This window comes from Anneissia japonica, unplaced genomic scaffold (assembly GCF_011630105.1).
Source record: "Anneissia japonica isolate Jap-2015-1 unplaced genomic scaffold, ASM1163010v1 scaffold3867_len840240_cov202, whole genome shotgun sequence".
NCBI lineage: Eukaryota > Metazoa > Echinodermata > Crinoidea > Comatulida > Comatulidae > Anneissia > Anneissia japonica.
The window spans coordinates 318534-341580 of record NW_022715965.1 but is presented as its reverse complement, the minus strand read 5'-3'; the positions used below and the strand labels follow the sequence as shown (position 1 = coordinate 341580).

Below are 23047 nucleotides of genomic sequence, written 5' to 3'. Positions count from 1 at the left end.
AGTATGTGCTTGAATATAATCAGGAAACATTACACCTATTTTTTATATTAAGTATAAAATTTATAATTATACATAACTATAATCATAATTTGAAAAATGATATTTCAACATCAAAATATTCAGTACAGTGTATGACATACAGTTGAAGGAGAATGTGATAGCTCCGAGGCATAATTATGCGACTAGAGTACTGTAGTTGTACCCTGAGTGTACAGGCATCAAAGAAGAAATTGATGGATGAATGTATTATTATCAAATTGCTAAGACAGATTGACTCACATCAGCCTTGTCACTGAAACAGATTACCATTCTATGTCTCGCATGTCCATACATATTTTCTTACCAAGTTTCAGATCTTGTGTCATGTTCTTTTCATTTCCTGTTCAGCCAAGCATGATTAAATACTTGATTAATTTTATGTTTGTTGTTAAATGAATTTTATAAATTAATTGTGATCTACTTTGGGCATATGGGGGTAAACAATATAATCATAATGAAAATTATGATGACAAGTATTACATTGGGGAAATCTAAAGTATTGATTTAAGTTTTATTTATATAGTACATCATTTCTATTATTTTGTATTATATAATGTAATTTTTCATTCAAACTACATTATTAATTTTATTACGTGTAGTATTAATATAATTATCTATGTTCATTGTCAGTAATAATTTAAACCAAATAATAAGTTGTAAATAGATTCTTAAAAATTTGTTTAAAATTATTCCAAATCTGTTTAATTAGAAAAGTTTTATTAAAGTACAGTAGTTGAAATATTAAATGGAAATCTATATCTTAAAACTTTAATATTTATATTTTTTTCTTTGCAGGCTTAGAATGGAGTAATCCAGATATAGAACCTAATTATGTAAGTATAACGGGGCCAAGGTTGTATATTATGTAAACCCTTTTAAAATTTACTGTATATTAAATATTCAAAGTATGTAGTTATTTTTTTGTTGTCTTTTAATTTACAAAATTGAACAACTGTACTTTTTCTATCCTTGTTTAAATATTGTGTACTGCCTACGGTAAAATTGGAAAAAAAGCCTCAAAATGTAATTTAACAAATGAAATACCTAATTTAAAAGGATGATTATAAGTTAATTATTGCACTTTTAATGGAACACAGAAACAAAATTCTTTATTCATGATTTTTTACTGTATAAACACTGTATTAAGCTGATTACCTCCAATTTCAAAGGTCTATGCACAGTGGCATATATAGGTTTCTTGAAATAGGGAAAATGTGGTTGAAAAGGTGAAGTGGGGATTAATGATTGGTGATGTGATTTTTAACTATTTGAGTGTAATTTTTTGCTTCAAACATTTCCAATAGGGGGTTGAGTGGGAAGAGGGCAAGCTTTTTGGGGGGGGATGGGATAGCAGCTCTGTGCACTCCTAGATAGGCTGCTGTCTATACAATGAACAGTATTAGATGCATTTGTTCATCAAAAAAAATATTTGTGAAGTACTGGTACTGGCATATATAATGCACTACTTCCTTGCGGTTATAAAGCGCAGTTCCTTTCCCTGGTCATTGGGTCCAAATGCTAAGTGTTGCTGCTGGTAATCAGCGCAGGAGCAGGCAACCCCACCAGGTACCCATTCATACTCCTTGGTGGAGAGAAGCAATGCGGATAAAGTGTCTTGCTCAAGGACACAAGCGAAATGCACAGCGAGGGATAGAAACCCCGACCTCGAGGTTGGGAAACTAAACCATTCCCACTGCGCCAAACAGTAACTATACATCTTAATATTTTGAAATTACTGCAACTCCAATATTAGTTTTTTTTTTTTTTTTTTGTCTTTTAAAAGTGTCCTGAAGGAAGTTGGGATCTGAATTCAAACGATGCAGATCCGTCACCTGAGTCCTCTGATGATGGGACAAAGAACCGTCATGGAACGCGCTGCGCCGGAGAAATTGCAGCCGCCGCAAATGACTTCTGTGCAGTAGGAGTTGCATTTAATTCTCGCATTTCAGGTTGGTACCATACTATAGCTTTCTGCTTTCAAGGGTCAGAAAGCAGTTGAGTTTATTTGTGGATGAGTAATGAAGTTCTGGTCGATAAATATCTAAGAATGTCAAAGTGGTTTACTGTACATGTGACCTCCAGGCATCTAATACAATACTTAATATGTGCTATGTGCAATCTCAACTCTCTTAGGACTATTTCTCGTTTATTATGGGAATTCAGTACAGTTCCCTTGGAAATGTGACTACCATAGTTGTTTTATCAGCGCATACTTTAATCAAACATTAAAGCATATTTAAAGATATTTATTAGTTGCTAGTTACTATTGTGGAAATAGACACTTTAGCAAATATTGCAGATGAGACCATTAAAAATAACATTGTTATATTACTTGTAAAAGTCCTTGTTTCATCTTAATGTTTTAAATTCAGATAAATCTATATTGTTACAGCAGTTTCAGTCAGCAATATTTCTGCTGCCTGTTTTTTTACACCTCTAAAGTTCTTAATTATGAAGTTGAGCTGTTGAGAGAAGGAAAATAACTGAAATTAGAAAACCTAGTTTAACTATTCTAATAAGTAAATTGGATATTTTTCAGATTATAAGTAGTACATCTATATTTCATTATTAATTAATGATTTATCCATACTTAATTATTGATAAATTGAATATTAATTCAATCCAATAATGGGTTCTAAGGCACGATACTTTTTTTTTATTAGTGTATGTCTTCTATGGTATTGGAAAAATTGGGGAAAAAAAATCAGTAAAAAACATTTAACGTAGTAAATAGTTGTTGTATCACAATCGTGTATTTTACTTTGAATAGTTACTTTGAATACTTAATTATTGATAAATTGAATATTAATTCAATCCAATAATGGGTTCTAAGGCACGATACTTTTTTTTTTTTTGAATACTTAATTATTGATAAATTGAATATTAATTCAATCCAATAATGGGTTCTAAGGCACGATACTTTTTTTTTATTAGTGTATGTCTTCTATGGTATTGGAAAAATTGGGGAAAAAAAATCAGTAAAAAACATTTAACGTAGTAAATAGTTGTTGTATCACAATCGTGTATTTTACTTTGAATATCATTGTACCAGAAAACAACCCAAGGAGGATATTGGCATAGCAAATAACAATTTCCCAAGGTCAATTTGGAATGTTTTAAACGTGCTTTTAGTTATCTTTGTCCTAATTTTTATAATAATTTACCAATTGACTCCACACAGACATGTTGAAATGATGAAGATGATGCTATAACATTAACAACAGGTCAGCGAATGCATTTGTTTTTGTAAAACTGGACAGGCTTATGGTTTTCGCGCGTGTTGAATTGAATTTATGTTGACCGCCAGACGGTAGAGTCATTAAAACATGATTAATGGTCGCGATAATGGCCTTTGACAGCGATACACGGTTCTATAACCCTAAATTTGGTGGTCAGAATAGGCGAGTGTGTTCCAGATGTTTTTTACATCTTACCCCCATTCGAGCCACACACGGCATTTAACTTCCGTGTAAATACACGGACCTCGCACGGATATTTTTCTGGCTCGAACGCACCCCTAGACATCGTATCGTATTGGATAATAGACCTTCATGTAAAGAAATCAGAGAAGAGTTACAATAAATCTTCTTTGAGAATCAAGGAGCTCTTTCCCTCTCCACAGAGTTTTGCAAAATCTGTTAAAATTGGTAATGTTTTTTGAAGGAGGGGCTGGCTCGGTTAAGGAAAAAATGTTATTTTCTTGGTTGGTAATTTTGAGCGTTTTTAGAGGACCGTAACTTCAAAAATAACAGAAAATATCAGATTTTTACTAATCCTCTATATGTATGTAGTTTTATGTGTATTTTCCTTGGGTCATTTTCTTTTGAAGTGACTTTTGCCATTATGTTTAGCCAAAAAAAACTTTTATTTATGTGAAGCGTATTCCGTACAAAATTCTAATAAATGAATAATTCACTAAGTGAATGAATGAATAATTAAATTAATGAATCAGTGGAGTGAATGATTGATTTTATGATTCATTGATTAACTTAATGAGCGATAATATTGAAGAAAACAATAAAAAACATAGCTGTTGAATTCAACCATTATTTAATACTGCTTAAATATTTTGTAGATAGCTAACACACATTAAACCATATTTCCTATAAATACCTTGTTGTAGTGTGACTGGCATATTAGGAAGCTTTCAATTGCACGACGACAGTAGCACGTAGAACATAATGACATCAGTAAAAGTCATCTGCGTATGCGAGAACTTTAGGTCACCTTGCGAGTAGATTCTGGAACGCAATTTGGCCAAATCTACGTATACAGAGAACGTAGGACGACAGGTAGGACGGTCACACATGAGCGATTCCGTTCTAGCATCGCGTCGTCACAAAAATCGAAAGCTTATTATACTTCCTTTGTCAATTGGAATGCTATGACCTTTTGAAGTGCTGACCTTTGCCAGTGTTACGACAAGAGAGAAAAAGGAAAGAAAAGATAAGGAAATATAAGAAAGAAAGGAAAGAAAAGACAAGGAAGCATAAGAAAGAAAAAGAAAGAAAAAAAAATAGACAACAATGAATTGTAAGAAAGGAAACATAAGAAAGAAAAAGAAGAGAAGCAACAAAAGATTATTTTGTTTCCTAGGCACCTTGCATTGGAAAAAAAAACGAATGAAAAGAAAATGCATTAATGGAAATAAATTTCAACAATGAGTGAAGAAATGGGATGAATGACCAATGTCATATGATGCAAAATCCACCAATCAAATGACATGGATCTATTTAGGTGTGTTATAATAAATTTTACCACATGGAGACTTTTGGATCTTTCCTTGTAATGGGAAGTCTTATGTTTAGGATTTTGAAATGTAGTTTTAAAAAAAAAACCTGATTATAAATGAATTCTAATACTAATAGTAGTAAGTAAATACTTTTGAAAAATAATTGACTTATAATTCAAGAGAGCTGAAAACGTTCCAGTTCAGTGCTTTTCATATACCGACGCTATATAAATGTCCTATTCTATTCTATAATTACAGAATCAAGTATTGTAATATTGTCTTTAATAAAATTATAAAATACATGTTGAGATATATTTATAAATGGATGCTTACACATCAACATTATTTAAAACCATTATTTTGTCAATGGATTATATAGTATAACGCGCTAATTAGCATTATCATTTGATGATGATGATAATGTTGATGCCGATGGTAATGGAAATGATAACAGTTGCGGAAGTTGAGTGAAGGCATTTTTGGAATCAAGAATGTGGTTTTTTTTTATAGCAGGCCATAATTTCCTTGGGCCATTTTTACCATTTGGGCCATTTTTACCACTGAATTTAGGATTATAAATTTTGACAACCACTATAATTCTACTACTACTACTGCCTTAATAAAAACCACGGCTTCATTGTTTGTATAATTCTAGCCTTGGTTTTTCATTCAGATGTTAAAATCAGTATGAATGTTGACTTTCCTATCACTTGAAGACTTTGAACTGGTGCTTAGCGATGTTACTGTAAAGATAACACAATTTAGTAATCACATTGTCAGTTAACTTGTTCATACAAGATAATTATCCCGTGCTGTCGTTTTCCCATAGAAGAATGAGAATTTTGGCTTTAAGTTGTGATCCTTTGGCATAATAATTACTGAATGGTATTCTTGGCAGGACAAAAACATTACAAATGAATTTAAATACTTGACCACAAGCAAAAAAAATAAAATATACATTAAGGATATACAATATTAAAAATAAATAAAACAAATAAAAAGATAATGACAAAGCTGTACAAACTTAGGAAAATCCTTACTTATCAATTTCCAATTAAATTTCCGATATTTCCTAACATTTCATAGATTTAATTATCAAAATATTGATGTTTCTGTGTCAATTTCTTTCTAAAATGGAAATATCAATGAGTTATATTGAGTCAAGTGGTCCGATATCTAGCTAGCCAGCTGAGCCTGGGCCTAGGATGGGGAGTCTGCATACAACACACCATACTGTACTATATACATGTAATTCTCAAGTGAAGAGGCCCTCTAATGGGCCTCTTCAAATCTGGTGTTCATGTCACAGCTTCACACATGCGCAACGCTAGGACAGTCTATATTCCTGATGATGACATAATTAATGTCGAAATATTGAATCCCAACACGATGGCGTGTATTTCAATACTTGGAGTATGTATTATACTTTCTTATCTGAGATTAATCAGTGGACCTTTCGGTTTTTAAAATCCAATAGTTCAAACTTAGGGTATATTTAGAAACCCAATTATTATTTACCATGAGATTGGAAATAGGTTTTTGCATTAAAAGATACAAATGCTGCAATTTTAAGGTGTTTTACATTAACATAGTCATATTTGATCATGCAATGATTGATTATTACTGCTATCAACTGATTTGTTTTGATTTTATGCCCAACAGAATTTGCTGACTAATTGGTGAATTGCTCATATGACAGGATCAATATGTGTTTGTCAGTAATTAGCATTAGAATGTGACAGTACTGTATACTTAGTACTTAGAAGCTGTAATACGGCATTTACTCAAAACTTGGGTCATAGTTAATCGATTCCAGCAATCGACCTGGCCATCATTTTGAAGCATTAAGAATATACAGTGTCTGCTATTTTTTTGTTATGGCTGCTGGTTTTGATATGACATGCCTCAAATTTTATCAACTTATGATTTAGGATGTAGTTACCCTAGAGTGGAGGCGGTTTGCCACTGTGGAAATGGTTTGGTTTCCCAACATTAAGTCGGGGTTTCAATCCTTCACTGTGCATTTCGCTTGTATCCTTTATCAAGGCATATATTTTATCTACATTTGCTTCAGTCCACCCACCTGTATTAATGGGTACGAGAAAATATCTGGGAGTAAACTGCGGGAAACCAGTGTACCAGAAAGGGGGAGCATCACGCTTGCATTTGCTTCATGCTACTTGAAATTGGGGATAAGATCCAGCCCATATTTAGCCCCCTGGCTCAGCAAGGATTGATCCTACTTATTTATATAACAATGTGTAAAGGGGGACAAAATCCTGGATATTAATAGTGATTCTTCAATGCAAGCGAAACAAGTCTGAAACTACTAAGGTACAGTATTATGTAACTAAAGGTGATGATTGTTATGTGACACTCGACTGACCTAATTCTTAAATCACATAAATTTTTTACCTTAAACTCTGTATAAAATAACAAGTATTATGTTAAAATAATGTGTGATTTACCCTTATGACCACAATATTGGCTGTAGACATTCCTATAGGCATTTCACACTAGCAGAAAATATTACAACTTTTAACAATTATTAACAAGTTGTAACAAGTTTGATATTCCGAGATTTTTGGTTCGTTTCACACATGCACTTTCAAACCATGAGAAATCTTGGGAAAACTCGGAAGAATAATGACTAGGCCTAGGGTAGTACTAGTAGTAGTAGGCCTAGGCTAGTTGTAGGTTTTCTGAATTACATATCAACTACTGTACTAAACTAGGGCTGGTACCGAATTAACAAGATTATAATTATTCCATGGTCCTTAGCTTTCGGAGAGTAAAACGAATTCAACTCCTAGCTCGCTTGCTGTAGTCGAGCTGGAGAGGAAGATAGGCCTAGGCTAGCTAGGCGCAGTCGGGCCGTCGGCCGGTAGCTCACCATTGTTGTTAGAGAAGAGGCAATCAGTGCGACAAGCATCATAATGATTCGCTGTCAGCGTATTTTACGAAGCCTCGTGATTGTTTCTACATCAGACATGTGAAATTTAGCGAGATTTCTTTTGATTTTAGGTCTAGGCCTATTAACAAATGGTAGTAATATTGATACATTTTCCATCGCTGCCACCATTCGTTCGAACTAAACAAAAAAAAAAATACAGCCCGCGAAAAGGTCAAAATATGGACATGACGCATGTGCAACAAAACTCGAAAGATTTTTGGAAAAAAACAGGCCTCGTGATGGTCTGTTTTTGTTCCGAGATAACTCAGGGGACCCCTGTGAAATCTCGGAAAGTTTTACAAGGATTTGCTTTCACACTCATCCAAACCTGGTTACAACTTGTTACAAAATAGCATCAGTGTGAAATGGGTATTAGTCTCTTTGGACGTCTCTTAAACTACCACAAGAAAGCAAAAATCTTGCAAAAACTGACTCGTATTCCGACGCATTCGGGCCCATAGCAAGGTCCTTCCAAGGGGAGGTTCTCTGGGAGTGAGGTGAGGCCAGAGGTATTTTTGTGTTCTGTGAGTCTAAATAATGCTGTAATAATAGCAGTTATGTTTGAAAAAGGTCTGCAGCAAAATATTATGTCTGAGTCTGAGTGGGTCTGAAGTGCATTAGTTGGGTTGGAGGACTCATTCAGGAAATTTGAGGGGGTGGGGGTGGGGTTTGCCAGAAAGAGTTGGATTCACTAGAAAATGTAATCACATTATCTAAGCAATAGAAATTAAAACATATTTAGAAGCTGAATACGTTCTATTATTTTGATCAACTGCCAAAAAATTTTCAAAATAAAAGAAGGAATTGAATCACCAACAAAATTGTTTTGGTAAAAAAAATATACTTCTTCAATACAATTTATATATTTTTTCTTTTTATGCTCACTATTATTTTTTTAATAATTTAGGCCAATTAAATAACCAATTGTGTTTTCAAAGACAATTTTCTTCCTTTAATTTATAAATCGTAAATATTAGGAAAACTTTATTAGCAAATAATTTTTTTGTCTAATATTTTAAAGGATATCGTACTTTAGTAATGGTGACCTTGATATTCTCATTTATGAAATGCAATAAGCATCAATTAAATTGGCCTTTATCGATATTAATATTATAGTATTAATTTATTATTATTAAAAATGTATTACAGTGTTATCTTCTTAAAACCACAATCATTATTGTGTTCTTAAACCCTTTCTCTAGGTCTATTACAACTTGTTAAAATCTCTATAGTACAAACTGTATGATGATATTTTTTCCAATATATATTTTCGTATTTTATATTCACAAATGTTCGCAAGGCATGATTCAGCTATGATTAATCAATAAGAGAAGACGATGATTTTCTCGGATTTAAATTTGGCTTCAAAAGGAAGTGACATAATTTGTAGGGGTATCAGAAACACATGAATATTTTAGCAACAGAAATGAAATATTATATACAGAATATCTTCACATCAATCAACAAATTGAAAAAACGCAATACATTTTCCAATGTTTCATCGATGATTTCATCCAGTAGAAATTTATTTCAGGGCTTAGTGTGTCTATATATCATAGTCGTACTGTCAGGTTTGGTTTTGTTCTCAGAATAGATCATTTTGTTCAGTTTTTACAGTATAGGCATTTACTTTCCCCATAATAGTGTAATTATTAATAATGTACTCAAAATGAAACTGACTGAAACTAGGCGCCTTCTATGGAACATGGTACTTAAGAAAAATTTATGGTGGTACAGTCTGGCTGTAAGGTAAATCCATGTTGAGTGTAGATACTGTAATTTCACCTTCAGTTACAGATTGCAGGGTCATCGTGAGGATCAGTTCAGCGTCAGGATTTCATCATCAGTAAATGATACTCTTCATCACTTACCTGTATTTTAAAGCGATACTATATATAAAAATCTGGGGAAGAAAACCTAATAATTAAATGGAATGACAACATTAATTGATATATTTTGGTGTAGCTAGACAATGTATTACTACATTGCTCTTCTGTTATCAAATCCTTACCAGTTGTATCTTGTTGATGTATTTACAAAATATCATAAACAGACTTCTATTTCATCTCTACCTTTCCATTTCTGCATATCATTTTCAAATGTACATTTGTAAAAGCTTTTTCTAGTGGCTGTTACTACACATCTCTACAATTGTAGAAGCAAATTGTGTTGAAGATTTTTAAATACATGACTTAAAATTTAAATTTTTAGTCATTTGATAAAATTAATTTTAGAATGCATACATTACCTACAGTCAATTTCATTACCGTCAAAATATTTTTTATTTTTTTTTATAAGTTTATAGTTAAAATGATGTATAGTTTTTAATTTGTCCTTGATTTGATGAAAGAGTATTTGAGTGTCATTGACAATATCTTGATATCTTAAATCCTCATTTGCATATAGGTGTCCTGTTATTAAATGGACCAATGACTGACAGTTTTTAACATGTAATTTATTTGATAAAAATTGATTTGAGTACGATTGACAATTAATCTATATCTTGATATCTTATATCCTCATTTTCATACAAGTGTCCTGTTGTTAAATGGACCAATGACTGACAATTTTTAATGAGTAATTTATTTGATGAAAATTTATTTTAGTGTGAATGACAATTAATCTATATCTTAATATCTTGAATCCTCATTTGCATACAGGTGTCAGGTTATTAGATGGACCGATGACTGACAGTCTGGAAGCCACAGCGTTTAACAAATTTATGCAGACTAATGATATATACAGCTGTAGGTAAGTAATTATGCAGTACTCGTTGACAACCAATGAGTTTTTCTTTGCGTAAGAATCCATATTGCAAACAATCATCAAAAGTGAAATATGTAGTTTCCATAAGCGTATAACAATATCTGCAAGTGAAAGTCAAACATAATTATCATAAGCTATTTTGTGTGTGCATCTGTCAGTGTTGAGAGGTTGTTATAATCATGGCATATGTTATAGTACATAATGTTTGTCAGACAAAATCGAATATTTAATTTATCAGATGTTGTATTCTGATTTCTTACACATGATCAAACAATTATGGGGCTTGCCATGCCAAAATTAGCATCAGTGACTTAAAACAAGAAAATCGACTTTTGAGTATTACATATTCTCCACATTAAAAGCTTTAGAATGATGGCTCATTAACTGGGATCGGCTTCATATTGCCAAAGTTATGAATTTAAATTAAAAGTATTATTGCAGCTTCTCTGTACTAAAGTATACAGTACTGCTACATTCATATGTTACATGATGAATAAAAAGTGTAGCCACGTTAGTCTGTTATAGAACAATACAAAGTAAATGAGAGCAGCACTAACAATACAGAATTTATTCTCTAGCCTTCGTCCACACAGTGGACATTATCAGGAGACTGAGTCAGACTCTCCTGATGAAGTCCACTGTGTGGACGAAAGCTAGAGAATAAATTCTTTAATGTTAGTCTCAAAAGTGCTGTCATTTAATATAAGTTAAGATAAGATAAGATACACTTTATTGCTCCAAGTAGGAAATTCAGTTCTCGCCTTAAAATACAATTGGCAGTAAAAAATTAAAACAATGATCAAATATAATAAAATGTAATAATTACAATGTAACAGATATCAAACCACGACCATTAAAACATTAAAAGTCACCAAAACATTATTATTATTATTATTATTATTATTATTATTGTTATTACTATTATTATTATTATTATTATTTATATTATATTATTCTTATGCTAATTACTCAATTTAACATTTAGTGACAGTATGCTGGTTTTGGAATGGCAAGCCTCTTATATGGTCGTAATGTGATGTCATCATGACCATATTTAGACATTTCACATGTTTTTGTCAAATAAAATTTGATAGTCTGGACAGGACTTTACAGACAATATTTCGTCTATCTGATTTTGTATTCTGATATCTGACAATTTGATCAAACAAATAGTATGTCTCAATATTTTGCTGAAAATCAATGTTCTACTTCGTTAGTCAGTCTGATCAAACATTTTTACTATTACAAAAACATGTGACATGCCTAAATAAGGTCAGGATGACATCACATCATGACCATATATAGGCACATTATGACTAAATATGAGCTTATAACAATTTTTTGTCCAAGAAAATTTGATAGTCTGATCAGAGCTTTAGATTTAGAGAAGCATGTAGTATTTCAATCTATTTCATCAGACAAAGTTTCATCAAACATTTTTCAATTTGACAGACACAAAATTAATAGTGGATACCCTTTAGATTTTAGAGAAGCTTGTACACGATGCAATTACTTACCCAGTTCAATGGCTGCATAAATAATCATAGAGACTTGTAACTGTCTCTTTGCTTTATTCCTGTCATGTGTAATAATGCAACACAGAGTGAGATAATAAAACTAAACGATTGCCTATACGTACTGCTAGGCACCAATTTGTGCACCTTATTGAAGAATGAGACCATAAATAATGGAAAGTAGGCCAAGTTACATGCCTTTGCTTAGTGAAAGCATAATGCTTTTTTTTATTGGAACAAACCAAGCTTTATTAATGCTTAATGGATTAAAATGTATTTTAAAAGAAACTATTTATAGGATTAAACTTACTCATCAGATTTTGTTATTTACTTTTTATTATTCATTATGTCAGGCAATGACCCATCCAACTAATCAACCATTAGTCAATCAGTCATTTAAATCAATCAATCAATTTAATTAATCTATTAGAATGAATAAATAAATGAATTGATTATCCAATCATTCTGCCAATCTTCAATCTTCTGTTTTTCAAATTCAAATGATAATTTTATTTCTATTTATCAGAATTTAAGACAATACAAATCGTAAAATGATTCAAGACAATACAAAATTGAAAAATAATTAATAACAATACACAACGATAAATGGAAAAGCTGTATTCAGAGCAAACAAGAGCTTTAAGAATGAACATCCCTAACAATACATAAAAACAAAACTAACAAACTTAAACTTGACTGATTTATATTATTGATAATCAATCTGTCATCAGTCTAATCAGTTAATCAATCATCTAATGAATGAATGAATAAATCAATCAATCAATGAATCAATCAAGTAATGAATGAATGAATGAATCAATCAATCAATCATATCTATCAATCAATAATCTAATGATAAATCAATCAATCAATCATCATCCATCAAATTATTTAATCAATCTGTCATTTAGGTTATGCTCACTATTATGCCATACTTATCTGTAGAGATATATTAATATTAATTGAATCATTTTTTATTTTCAGTTGGGGTCCAGATGATGATGGCAAAACCATTGATGGTCCGCATCCATTAGCTCAGGTTTGATATTTTTATTCATCTTATCTTTAGCTGAACCACAGTTTTTGATTTAACAAAAAAACAACTGATATAACCACATGTGACACAGCAGTTTGGCATTCTGCTGGCAATCAAAAATTTAATGGTTCAAGCCTCAGGCTTGAAAATTGTTAGACAATTTATCCACATCACTTCTTCAATTCTTGAAAATAGGGAGCTCTGGATTATACTTTACTCACTAAGATTCATCTGCGCAAGCAAAAATGTTAAGTTATGCTCGTCGCGTGGATTCTAGGGCGCAATTTGGCCAAACCTACGTATGCAGAGAATGGACATCCGGTAGGATGGTTACGCATGAGTGATTCCATTCTATCGTCGCCGAACAAAATATGTCGCTTACAAAATAAATTGATTTGAGGGGGTTTTTAACTACTTAAGTTTAATTTTTTTGCTTTAAACATTTTCAATGGGGGAGGGCAACTGGGATTTAGTTTTTTTTTTTTTTTTTTTTTTTTTGGGAGGGGGACAAGTCCTGTCCATGCTCCACCTTGTTTTAATGCCAGTGCACATATTAGTAGCTCTAATATTGTACAGTGTTTCCTCTGATAGCAGAATATATGTTTCAAAGTGTGGTTGATTCAGTGGTCGATAATGTAATAATATAAAGTGCATAACTCTTGGCAAATGCCATCATATTATTTTTATTACTTTTTTTACATCATGACATTTGCATATAGAGCATATACTGTAGAATTTAAATCCATTGTTACACCATAATGTGTACATACAACAATAGACTTGGATTTTCTACAGATCTATTAGATTTGTATGTATTCAGATCTTGCAAAAATACATTAATACTATTAATTTTACATGCAACAATACACTTAGATTTTGCCAATTTCATTATAAAATATTTGTTCAGCTGTAGTTGTCATTATAATATAGTAGAGTTGCATTTGAAGGTGATTTGGTTTTATTCATATCTAGTTATGTAATTATGGACAGCAATATTATAGGGATATTGCTAAGGTACAAGTTTGCTGGTGATGTTTTATTGCCGCCAATGGCGAAGGTGGACAGTGCCACCCAGGCTTGAAGTTTTCAACCCAGTCAAAGCTAATTTCATATACCTCCGTCCACTGCTGATAACTGTCTTGCCCATCCTTAATGTTTACCAATGTTATCACCCACCTACCCTTAAAATTTTTTTACAGCTACAAACCTAATGATATTGGTGAACTGAGCCTTTTCTGTTCCCTACGAGTTATACCTAGTATACTAAATGTACCTGGTAATGCTCTATTGGAATGCACTCGCGCTAATATATCTAATTTTATATACCGCATACGTAGATTCTTGCTACCTGATTGGTTAAGAAGCAGGCAATAGAAAGTACTATCACCCTAAATGATAGCACTTATTTACCCTGTCGCATGATGTGCAATCTATAGGCCGCGTTGCTATGTAATTTATGATACCACGAACGGTAAAGGAGACTATCTGAAATCTATAGCCCCTTGGTGATGTGGAGACCGTAGCCTATCTTCACATCACATCGGGGCAATAGATTTCACCATTACCTTCATGAACAGTCAATTATATACTATAACATTCTACCAGGTATGCATTTATGTTCTTAAGTCAAGAGAGAAACAAACATAGATAAAGTGCTTTACCCAACACACAAATATAATGTACAAAAAAGTGTGAACTTCCGACCTCTAGGGTGAGAAGCAACCTATCAACCAACAACAAAACCAAACATAAGAGATACTTTTGTTTTGATACTTCCATATCATTTTGTTATATACATGACTTCAGAATTGTCGGTATTGTTTGAAGTAATGCAATATGTATAGATATGCTATCATTGAAAACAAGTAACATCACCAGAGCTTTAAACATGTGATATTTATATCATTGCTGTTATTGTTATTTCACAAATAAATAACATAATGCAGGAAACTCCTTTATACTGCAAACTAATCATCCAAACAAATTTATGAATCAATAAAACACAGGCTTATGAGATGAAATTTTATAATTTACTTCTAGAAATTCATTTTTTCATGCACTGTAATTTCATTTTGTATTGTATATGATATTTTGGCCGGAGGCCTTTTGATCCAATAATGATCTTTGGTCTTTCTTCAAGGGAAAAGAATGAAATATGTGTTTTCCGATCAGAGAAACTAAACTTGTCAAATATCATTTTGTTTATATAAAGACTGCCCTCAAGCATGGAGTCTCTGTTGGCAGAAAGGGATACGGTTCGATATTTGTAGTGGCAAGCGGGAATGGCGGCAAGAACAAAGATAACTGTAATTTTGACGGCTATGCTAATTCCATATATACTGTTACAATTGGTAAGATTAATAATTTTATTTTTAAACTTTAATGCTATCTCCAATTACTGTATGTATCAGTTAATTTAAATGATTGGTGTTTCGTACTTTAATTCCAATCCTAGGTTCCTGAGTTTAATAAATTCCTGTCCAGACTCAAAATTTTATTTGACTAGAACATGTGACATGCCTAAATATGGTCATGATGACATCACATCATGACCATATATAGGCACATCATGACTATATATGGGCATACAACAGTTTTTTTCATCAAAGAAAATGTTATAGTGTGGACAGAGCTTTATATAAATAGCTTGAATAATATTAATATATTATCGAATAATATTAATATATTATCGAATAATCATGAATAATATTAATATATTATTAAATAATATTAATATATCATGGAATAATATTAATATATTATCGAATAATTTTAATATATCATGGAATAATATTAATATATTATCAAATAATATTAATATATTATGGAATAATATTTATATAATATCGAATAATATTAATATATTATCAAATAATATTAATATATTATCGAATAATATTAATATATCATGGAATAATATTAATATATTATTGAATAATATTAATATATTATGGAATAATATTTATATAATATCGAATAATATTAATATATTATGGAATAATATTAATATATTATAGACTAATATTTACGTTTTTCACATGTTGTGTTTACTGGCCTGCTGTTTTCGAAGTTTAAAATATTCCACACTTCAGTTTGCTTATGAGATAACAATAGAAGTTATACAAAGGAATTGGTTTTAGTAATATTTAATATTTTCCCTCTAAATTTTAGAATACATGAATTAATTTCAAATCAATTTCTTTGTCTAAACAACCCAAATTGAATCTTGTGAATGATACAAAGCTAAAATAAATTACCATATTAATTTTGTGATGCAAGCATTTTATAAACAGTGACACATTTGTGTTAATAACTGATTTCTCCCATAATTCTTTGCAGGTGCTATTGATGAGAGGGGTCGCATGCCATATTACGCAGAGGAATGTGCGGCTATGCTTGCTGTCACGTTTAGCAGCGGAAGTGGAAATCTCAGGAGCATAGTAAGAACAAATTTGGACTAAATATGTTATTGATCTCGTATTAAGTAGTCATATAACAGTGAATAGAGGGATAAGTCTCCAAGGCAATATGTACATTGGACGCAAAATTCTTTCTTTAGAATGTAATCAATAATAATATAATCAGAATTAGATTTTAATAAGCTCTCTATTATTTATTAATTCAATTTTCTACTGTACAGTAGTATTTTATCTAAACTTTGTTTATTAAAAAAAAACTTTTGAGTTTACTTAAAGTATAGGAAATTCCCCTTCACATAAACCTGGTTACTGGCCTGTAATACTATTGTAAATTCTGGTAAAACCTCTAAACTTTAATTTAACCATTCTAATGATACACCGATTGAAACACAACCTTTTTCTGACTTATAGACCTGTTACACCATGGATATCCATGAATTGTTATGATTATAATATTATAATTATTATTAATATAATTATATATTATATTATTATATATTGTATTATTATAATAATTATATATTATCAATAATAATATTATTATTATTATTATTGATGATTATTTTCTGAGTGCAGAATTTTGTGTCCAATGTACATATTGCCATAGTGACTTACCCCTCTATTCATTGTTAAGTGGAGTTGAAAAACTTGGTGGCTAATATGTTTGCCTTCAAATTTTTTCTCATGACCAAAGCAACTCCACTCCCTAAACCTCATATTGAGATTTAGTTTATGTAAAGCATCGTGTATGTATCTTTTTTTTTGTGTAAGGGGTGTTACCTACAAGTGGAAAGTGATATATTCGCTATTGACAATCCTTGGCATATATGTTGTGTGCCTAAATATATAATAATAATAATAATAATAATAATAATAATAATAAACCTGTTAAGAAAGGATAGGAACTATATTGTTTATTGTTTACTTTCAAGATGCTGTATAGTAAATCTTAAGAACTATGCATCGTACTACTTTATAGTATAGTGTAGTATTTGCTAACAATAAATCGATGACGAAAAACCTTTAATAGAAGCCCAATGGGCTTAATTTAAGAAGAAGCCCGTCTCAAATTGAAGCCCCCTCTTTAGTTTGCAAAAGTAGCCTCGAAAAGAAACCCATCTCTCAAAGAATCCTATTGACTTCTTTTCAAGATAGCATTGGCTTCTTTTTTCTTTTTTTTTGAGATAGTGCAATACATACACTGTACATAAATTTCAAAGAAACAAAAAAAAAAAACATGCTTGGTTTATACAGTAGTTTAGGTGATTTAATGTCACTTAATACACTCCATGACGCATATTGATGTTGCAGTGCCCTATTTATTGTTACATAATGGGAATTCTGAATATTTCAGCATTCATTTTGAAAAGAGGCTCCCTCTTTACTTTGCAAAAGTAGTCTCGAAAAGAAGCCCATCCAAAGTTTGCTAAAAAACAGAAGCCCAGGGCTTCAATTCAAGGTTTTACGGTATTTACATAATTTCTGTCAGAACATATTCTTTAGGATGTGATGTCACTAGTGTGACGTCAAGGAGTTGTCACAGTCAACATCTGGTGGCATCAGATCCTGATAAGATGTTCTGACAAAAAAAAAAAAAAAAGTTTAATCATGCAAGTTAATACTAGATTTATCTCAAGAAATAAATCAATTCATTACAGAAGTCAAATGAAACTTTTCCAGAAGTACAGCATTATGATTATCACATATTTTTAACAAATATTTTATATATTATAAAATTATATTTTGATATTATTAATTATGTATGCATTTAAAGTTTTTGTTAATACTATTTTGTTAATAATAGTATATGAATCGTCTTTGTATTTTAGGTTACCACTGATTGGACATCTGCTCAGGGGAATGGCTGTACAAACGCACACACTGGAACGTCAGCTGCTGCACCCCTGGCTGCCGGAATTATTGGCTTAATGTTGCAAGCTAGGCATTGCCTCACATGGCGAGATATTCAACACATTATAGTCTTTACATCAGTGAAGGTAACAAAGCATGTTTATTGCATCGGTGTGAATGTCTTTAATTTATCTACACATATTTTTTCCATGTCTAACAGGGCTTGTTCAGGGTGCCAAAAACTGACTCCATGTTTATAATCTCTGTGTTAAATATCTGTAGTTAAGTTGTTCTGTAGTTAAGGTGTTCTGTAGTTTTTCCCCCGAAAAGTCGCACCTCCTTACACTTGGGGTAGCGCCGCCAACTTAGCAGTGCACGGTAGGGGAGCCATAGGCTTTTCCTTGGTGGAAGCTACCGGAGCCCACAAACTGACGCCGAGCTACCTGCGTGTACACGGTAGTTATGACGACGCTATCTCAAAATCGGGGGTTCGCATTCCCCCCCTTTCGCGTTCTTTTGTCTTTGTTTCTTGTGGCTTCATAAGCGCCTTGAGACGGTTTTCTGTGGAAGGTGCTATATAAATATATGACTATTGACCATATGTGTCAGACATTAGTTTTTTTTAGATTGCATGTAAACTCGCTTACAGTGGTAGTCGGAACACAAATTCTCGCCCTTGTAGTAAAAGAAAGAACTCAGAAATAGTGACCTAAAAATATGTACCATACATTTGTTCGTATTTCATTATAGTTCATGGGAATGATGTTCATTATGGTGGTACCTTCTATGCCTAGACATTATGGGCAACGACTAGGAAATGCTTGGCAGCCAACATGTTAAATGCTTTTATCATGAATTTATAATCATTTATACCACACTTTACACTTTTGCCAAATTTGAACATTTTTGATAACCTGGCCACCACCAATGGAGGACATCATCATTTCACTTAGTTACCAATGTTTATCTGAGGCTGGTACATGGCTTTCTTTCTTGTTGTAGCCTCATCTTTGAAGACAAAAAGCCAAAAAAAAAAAATAGCCTCATCTTTGAAGACAAAAAGCCAAAAAAAAAAAAAAAAAAAGAAAGAAAATAACATTGCATAAGACATGCATTGTTTTTGGTTGATTTAAGATTGATGCTCTGCTGGTTGTCTCCCAGTGAAAAGTTGGTGGCACTGTTTCAAAATATGCCCATTAAAAATTAATGGTGTATTTCCAATGGACTCACAGTGCCGAATCCATATCAACAGTCTTGCATACAATGGTTTATTTGAAAATAATTTTTCTCCCAAATATTTCATTTTCAGGTTGATGAGGCAAATGCAGATTGGTTCATCAATCGAGCTGGTTTTCATCATTCCCACAAACACGGCTTCGGGCTACTCAATGCCTGGCGTCTAGTAAATGCTGCACGGGTCTGGCCACCCGTCCCCTGGATGACAGCTATCTCTTCCTCTTCGCAACGTGTTAACATCAAAATCCCCGCAAAAGGGAAAGTAACACAGACATATCTTGGTAAGAAAATAAAAATATTTCTGATCAATTTAAATTTTTTTTTTAATGATTTTTTTATTGTAAGTTCAAAACAATAAACAATGCTGATGCCATGTCATTGTTATTTTCTATGTTTTCTGACATCAGTAAAAACAATCATATATAAAGTTTTTAAACATCTACTCCAGGGCTTGCATTTGCTGGAAGGAAATCCTACAGTATGCGACAGTCAGGTACTAGTACTAGATTGATGAGCTATGAGACAAAAAATTGAACTAATATGGCCTAATAATATTGATATTTACAGAATTATTTATTATTATTTAAAAACAAAGGAACCAAGGAAAGCTCACAAAGGATGGCATAAAACGATCTTACTCCAGGGAGATCCTTATAAATATAAAATACAAATAATTAAAGCATAATTCTTTAAAGCTTTAAAAGAGAAAAAGAAAGATGAAGATAATGACAGTGGTGATGTGGAAGGTAATGTTGATTATGATTACAATGATGATAATGATGGTAATGATGAAAATATTAATTCTGACCTAAATTTGTGATTTTCCGATTATGACCTTACCTATGATAAATCTCATTTGTTCGACAGACCTGATGTTTTGAGGATTGGATGAATCTATATAGCCTGTTTTTAATATTTCACATGCGGAATTATTTTAAATAATTTCATTTTTAACTTAATTTTTCCAGTGAGTCAATCAGATGCGGAAAAAGAGGAATGTGCAACTGTGGAGCATGTGGTTGTCACGGTTACCATTTCACATAAGAAGAGGGGTGATCTAGAGATGGTGTTATTTTGTCCAACTGGAACCAAGTCAGTTATTGGTGCTAGAAGAATTAAAGATCTGTAAGTCAGAGAAAGTGTATATAACCCTCCCCTTTGAACACCACCCTTACATCTCAAAACTATGAAAACACCGCCCTAGTACTTATCATACAGTTTGCACCAGCTGACTACATAACACTCCAGTCAGTGGCGGCGCCAGAAGGGGGAGCAGGGGGGCTTAAGTCCCCCACTGGACAGGTCAACCCCCTCCCCACCGGACAGGTCAAGCTCCCCGCCAGACAGAGCTCGTTGGGCAGTCAGACCATAAAACATATAAAAATAGGCCCACACTAAGCCAACACATGTCTGTCACAGTCTGAGTGTGCCATTTTCGGACATCTAGAGGTTGATATTCTTTAAAAAAATCTCATTTGTGAGGGGGAACCTCCTCTCAACCCCTTCCTCCAGCTCGAGCCTACGAGCTCAAGCCCCCCTGTCGGACAACTTATGCTCCCCCCCACCCTAGAAAATATATCCTAGAGCCGCCAATGACTCCAGTATGTACCACCCTTCTAAGCAACACCCGAGTAGCTCCCATCGTAGTACGTACCTTATCAGTCATACCTTTTTTTTATCCTCTCTACTACATATCTACAGGAAGGATTTGCCGTAGCACAACGGTTTGGTTTCCCAACCTTGAGCTTGGGGCTTGAATCCCTTGCAGTACACTTTGCGTCTGTCCCTGAGCAAGGCACTTTGTCTGCATTGCTTCTATCCACCAAGGAGTAAAATGGGTACCAGATTGGGTTGCCTGCTACTACGCAAATAAGGCAGCAACACTGCATGTGGACCCAATGACCAGAGAAATCAAAGCACTTTGTAAATTAAAGGAAAGGCTCTATGTAAATATATATATATATATATATATATATATAAAACAAATTGGTAGCACTTTAGCATGTACCCCCCTCCCCCAGTAGGCAAATTACACTAATATAAATACTGCCTTAGTACACACAACTGTAGTATCCATGAAAGGGCCTCAAGGTAGTCTTGGAGAAAACCTGTTTCAATGGGCTTTCTTAACACTATCTAATTACTTTGAATTGACGATTAAATAACTTTGATTAAACTAACAATTAACTTTGATTTAATCTCATTTATGCAGTTCCAGTGATGGTTTTAAAGACTGGAGTTTTTCAACAGTAAGGTGTTGGGGTGAAAAACCATTTGGAGCTGTTTTTTTCTGTAGTAAAAAGGCTGCAGGGCTCAAATGCAATTTGAATGGATTAATTCAATCTTATGTGGAATAATTGCCTCCAATGCATGGAAATACCACTAAAATAATTGCTGTATTTAATTTTTTCTCATTGTTCAATCACCTTAGTTTTTGTTGTTAGTTTCTTAACTGTTAACTTTAAAGGCATTACCTATTCTTAAGCCTAGCATAGATCTAGGTGTATTAGAAAACTGAAAAGGGTCTGTAATGTCATCCGTATTTAATTTCATCACATATCTAGTCGTATCTATATAAAATCTAATAAACATATCAAGCTTTTAGAATACTGTTAAGTTCTTCTATTCATGCAGACAGGTACAACAATGCTATAACTTCATCTAGGCCCCTAGGCCCATAGATAATGCTGTAGCCTATGATTTCCTTGAGTGGAGTGCAGATGTAGAGCTAGATGAATGTAAAATCAAAATAGGTTTTTTCCCCGATACATAGTGTAAACAAGAAATGACCTTCACCTGATGTGTATCAAACTGTATGAGCTGAAATTTAATGAATGTTTCAGGATTGGGAATTAACATTTGACGGTAAAATGATGTCATAATTGAAATAACTAATAATATACACCAAAACTAAGCTTCCCTAATGGAGAACGAACATTTACATATGTTATTTCCATTGTGTAATGTGCAATCCTACTCATATAAATGGAAAAAATGTAATATAATAACCATTTTGAAGTCAAAAAGGAAATTTACAATTTTATATTTTAAATGTGTATATATGTTATGTTTTACAATCCTTCCTAGTAAAATTAAACAAAAATATATATTTGCCTAAAGTCCTGTTCACATTATGTAAATCTTAAGTGAAAAATTTGTGTGATCTGCCCATATATGGGCATGATGATGTAATAATATATATATTTTTTTGTCACATAAAATTTGATAGTGTGAATAGAGCCTAAAGCTCGGTCCATACTATCAAATTTTCTTTGGCACAAAACTATTGTATGACCATATATGGTTGTATAACCATGTATGGTCATGTTATGATGTCATCATAACTATGTCACATGTTTTTGTCACATAAAATTTGATAGTGTGAATAGAGCTTAAAGCTTGATCCATACTATCAAATTTTCTTTGGCACAAAACTAATGTATGACCATATATGGTCAGGATGTGATGTCATCATGACCATGTCGCTTGTTTTTGTCGCAT

General features: G+C 32.5%; 1 protein-coding gene across 1 annotated transcript in view; it reads left to right on the top strand.

Moving 5' to 3' along the window:
* Positions 1 to 21903, top strand: part of LOC117109509 (proprotein convertase subtilisin/kexin type 7-like) — a 47385-nt gene extending 25482 nt beyond the window's left edge. The window contains exons 4-13 of the mRNA XM_033251880.1: positions 835 to 872; positions 1823 to 1988; positions 10385 to 10475; positions 12989 to 13043; positions 15253 to 15391; positions 16380 to 16480; positions 18289 to 18456; positions 19620 to 19827; positions 20515 to 20671; positions 21759 to 21903. Coding sequence (XP_033107771.1) covers positions 835 to 872; positions 1823 to 1988; positions 10385 to 10475; positions 12989 to 13043; positions 15253 to 15391; positions 16380 to 16480; positions 18289 to 18456; positions 19620 to 19827; positions 20515 to 20671; positions 21759 to 21903 — 1268 coding nt within the window. The remainder of the gene's footprint in view (positions 1 to 834; positions 873 to 1822; positions 1989 to 10384; positions 10476 to 12988; positions 13044 to 15252; positions 15392 to 16379; positions 16481 to 18288; positions 18457 to 19619; positions 19828 to 20514; positions 20672 to 21758) is intronic.
* Positions 21904 to 23047: the final 1144 nt, after the last annotated feature.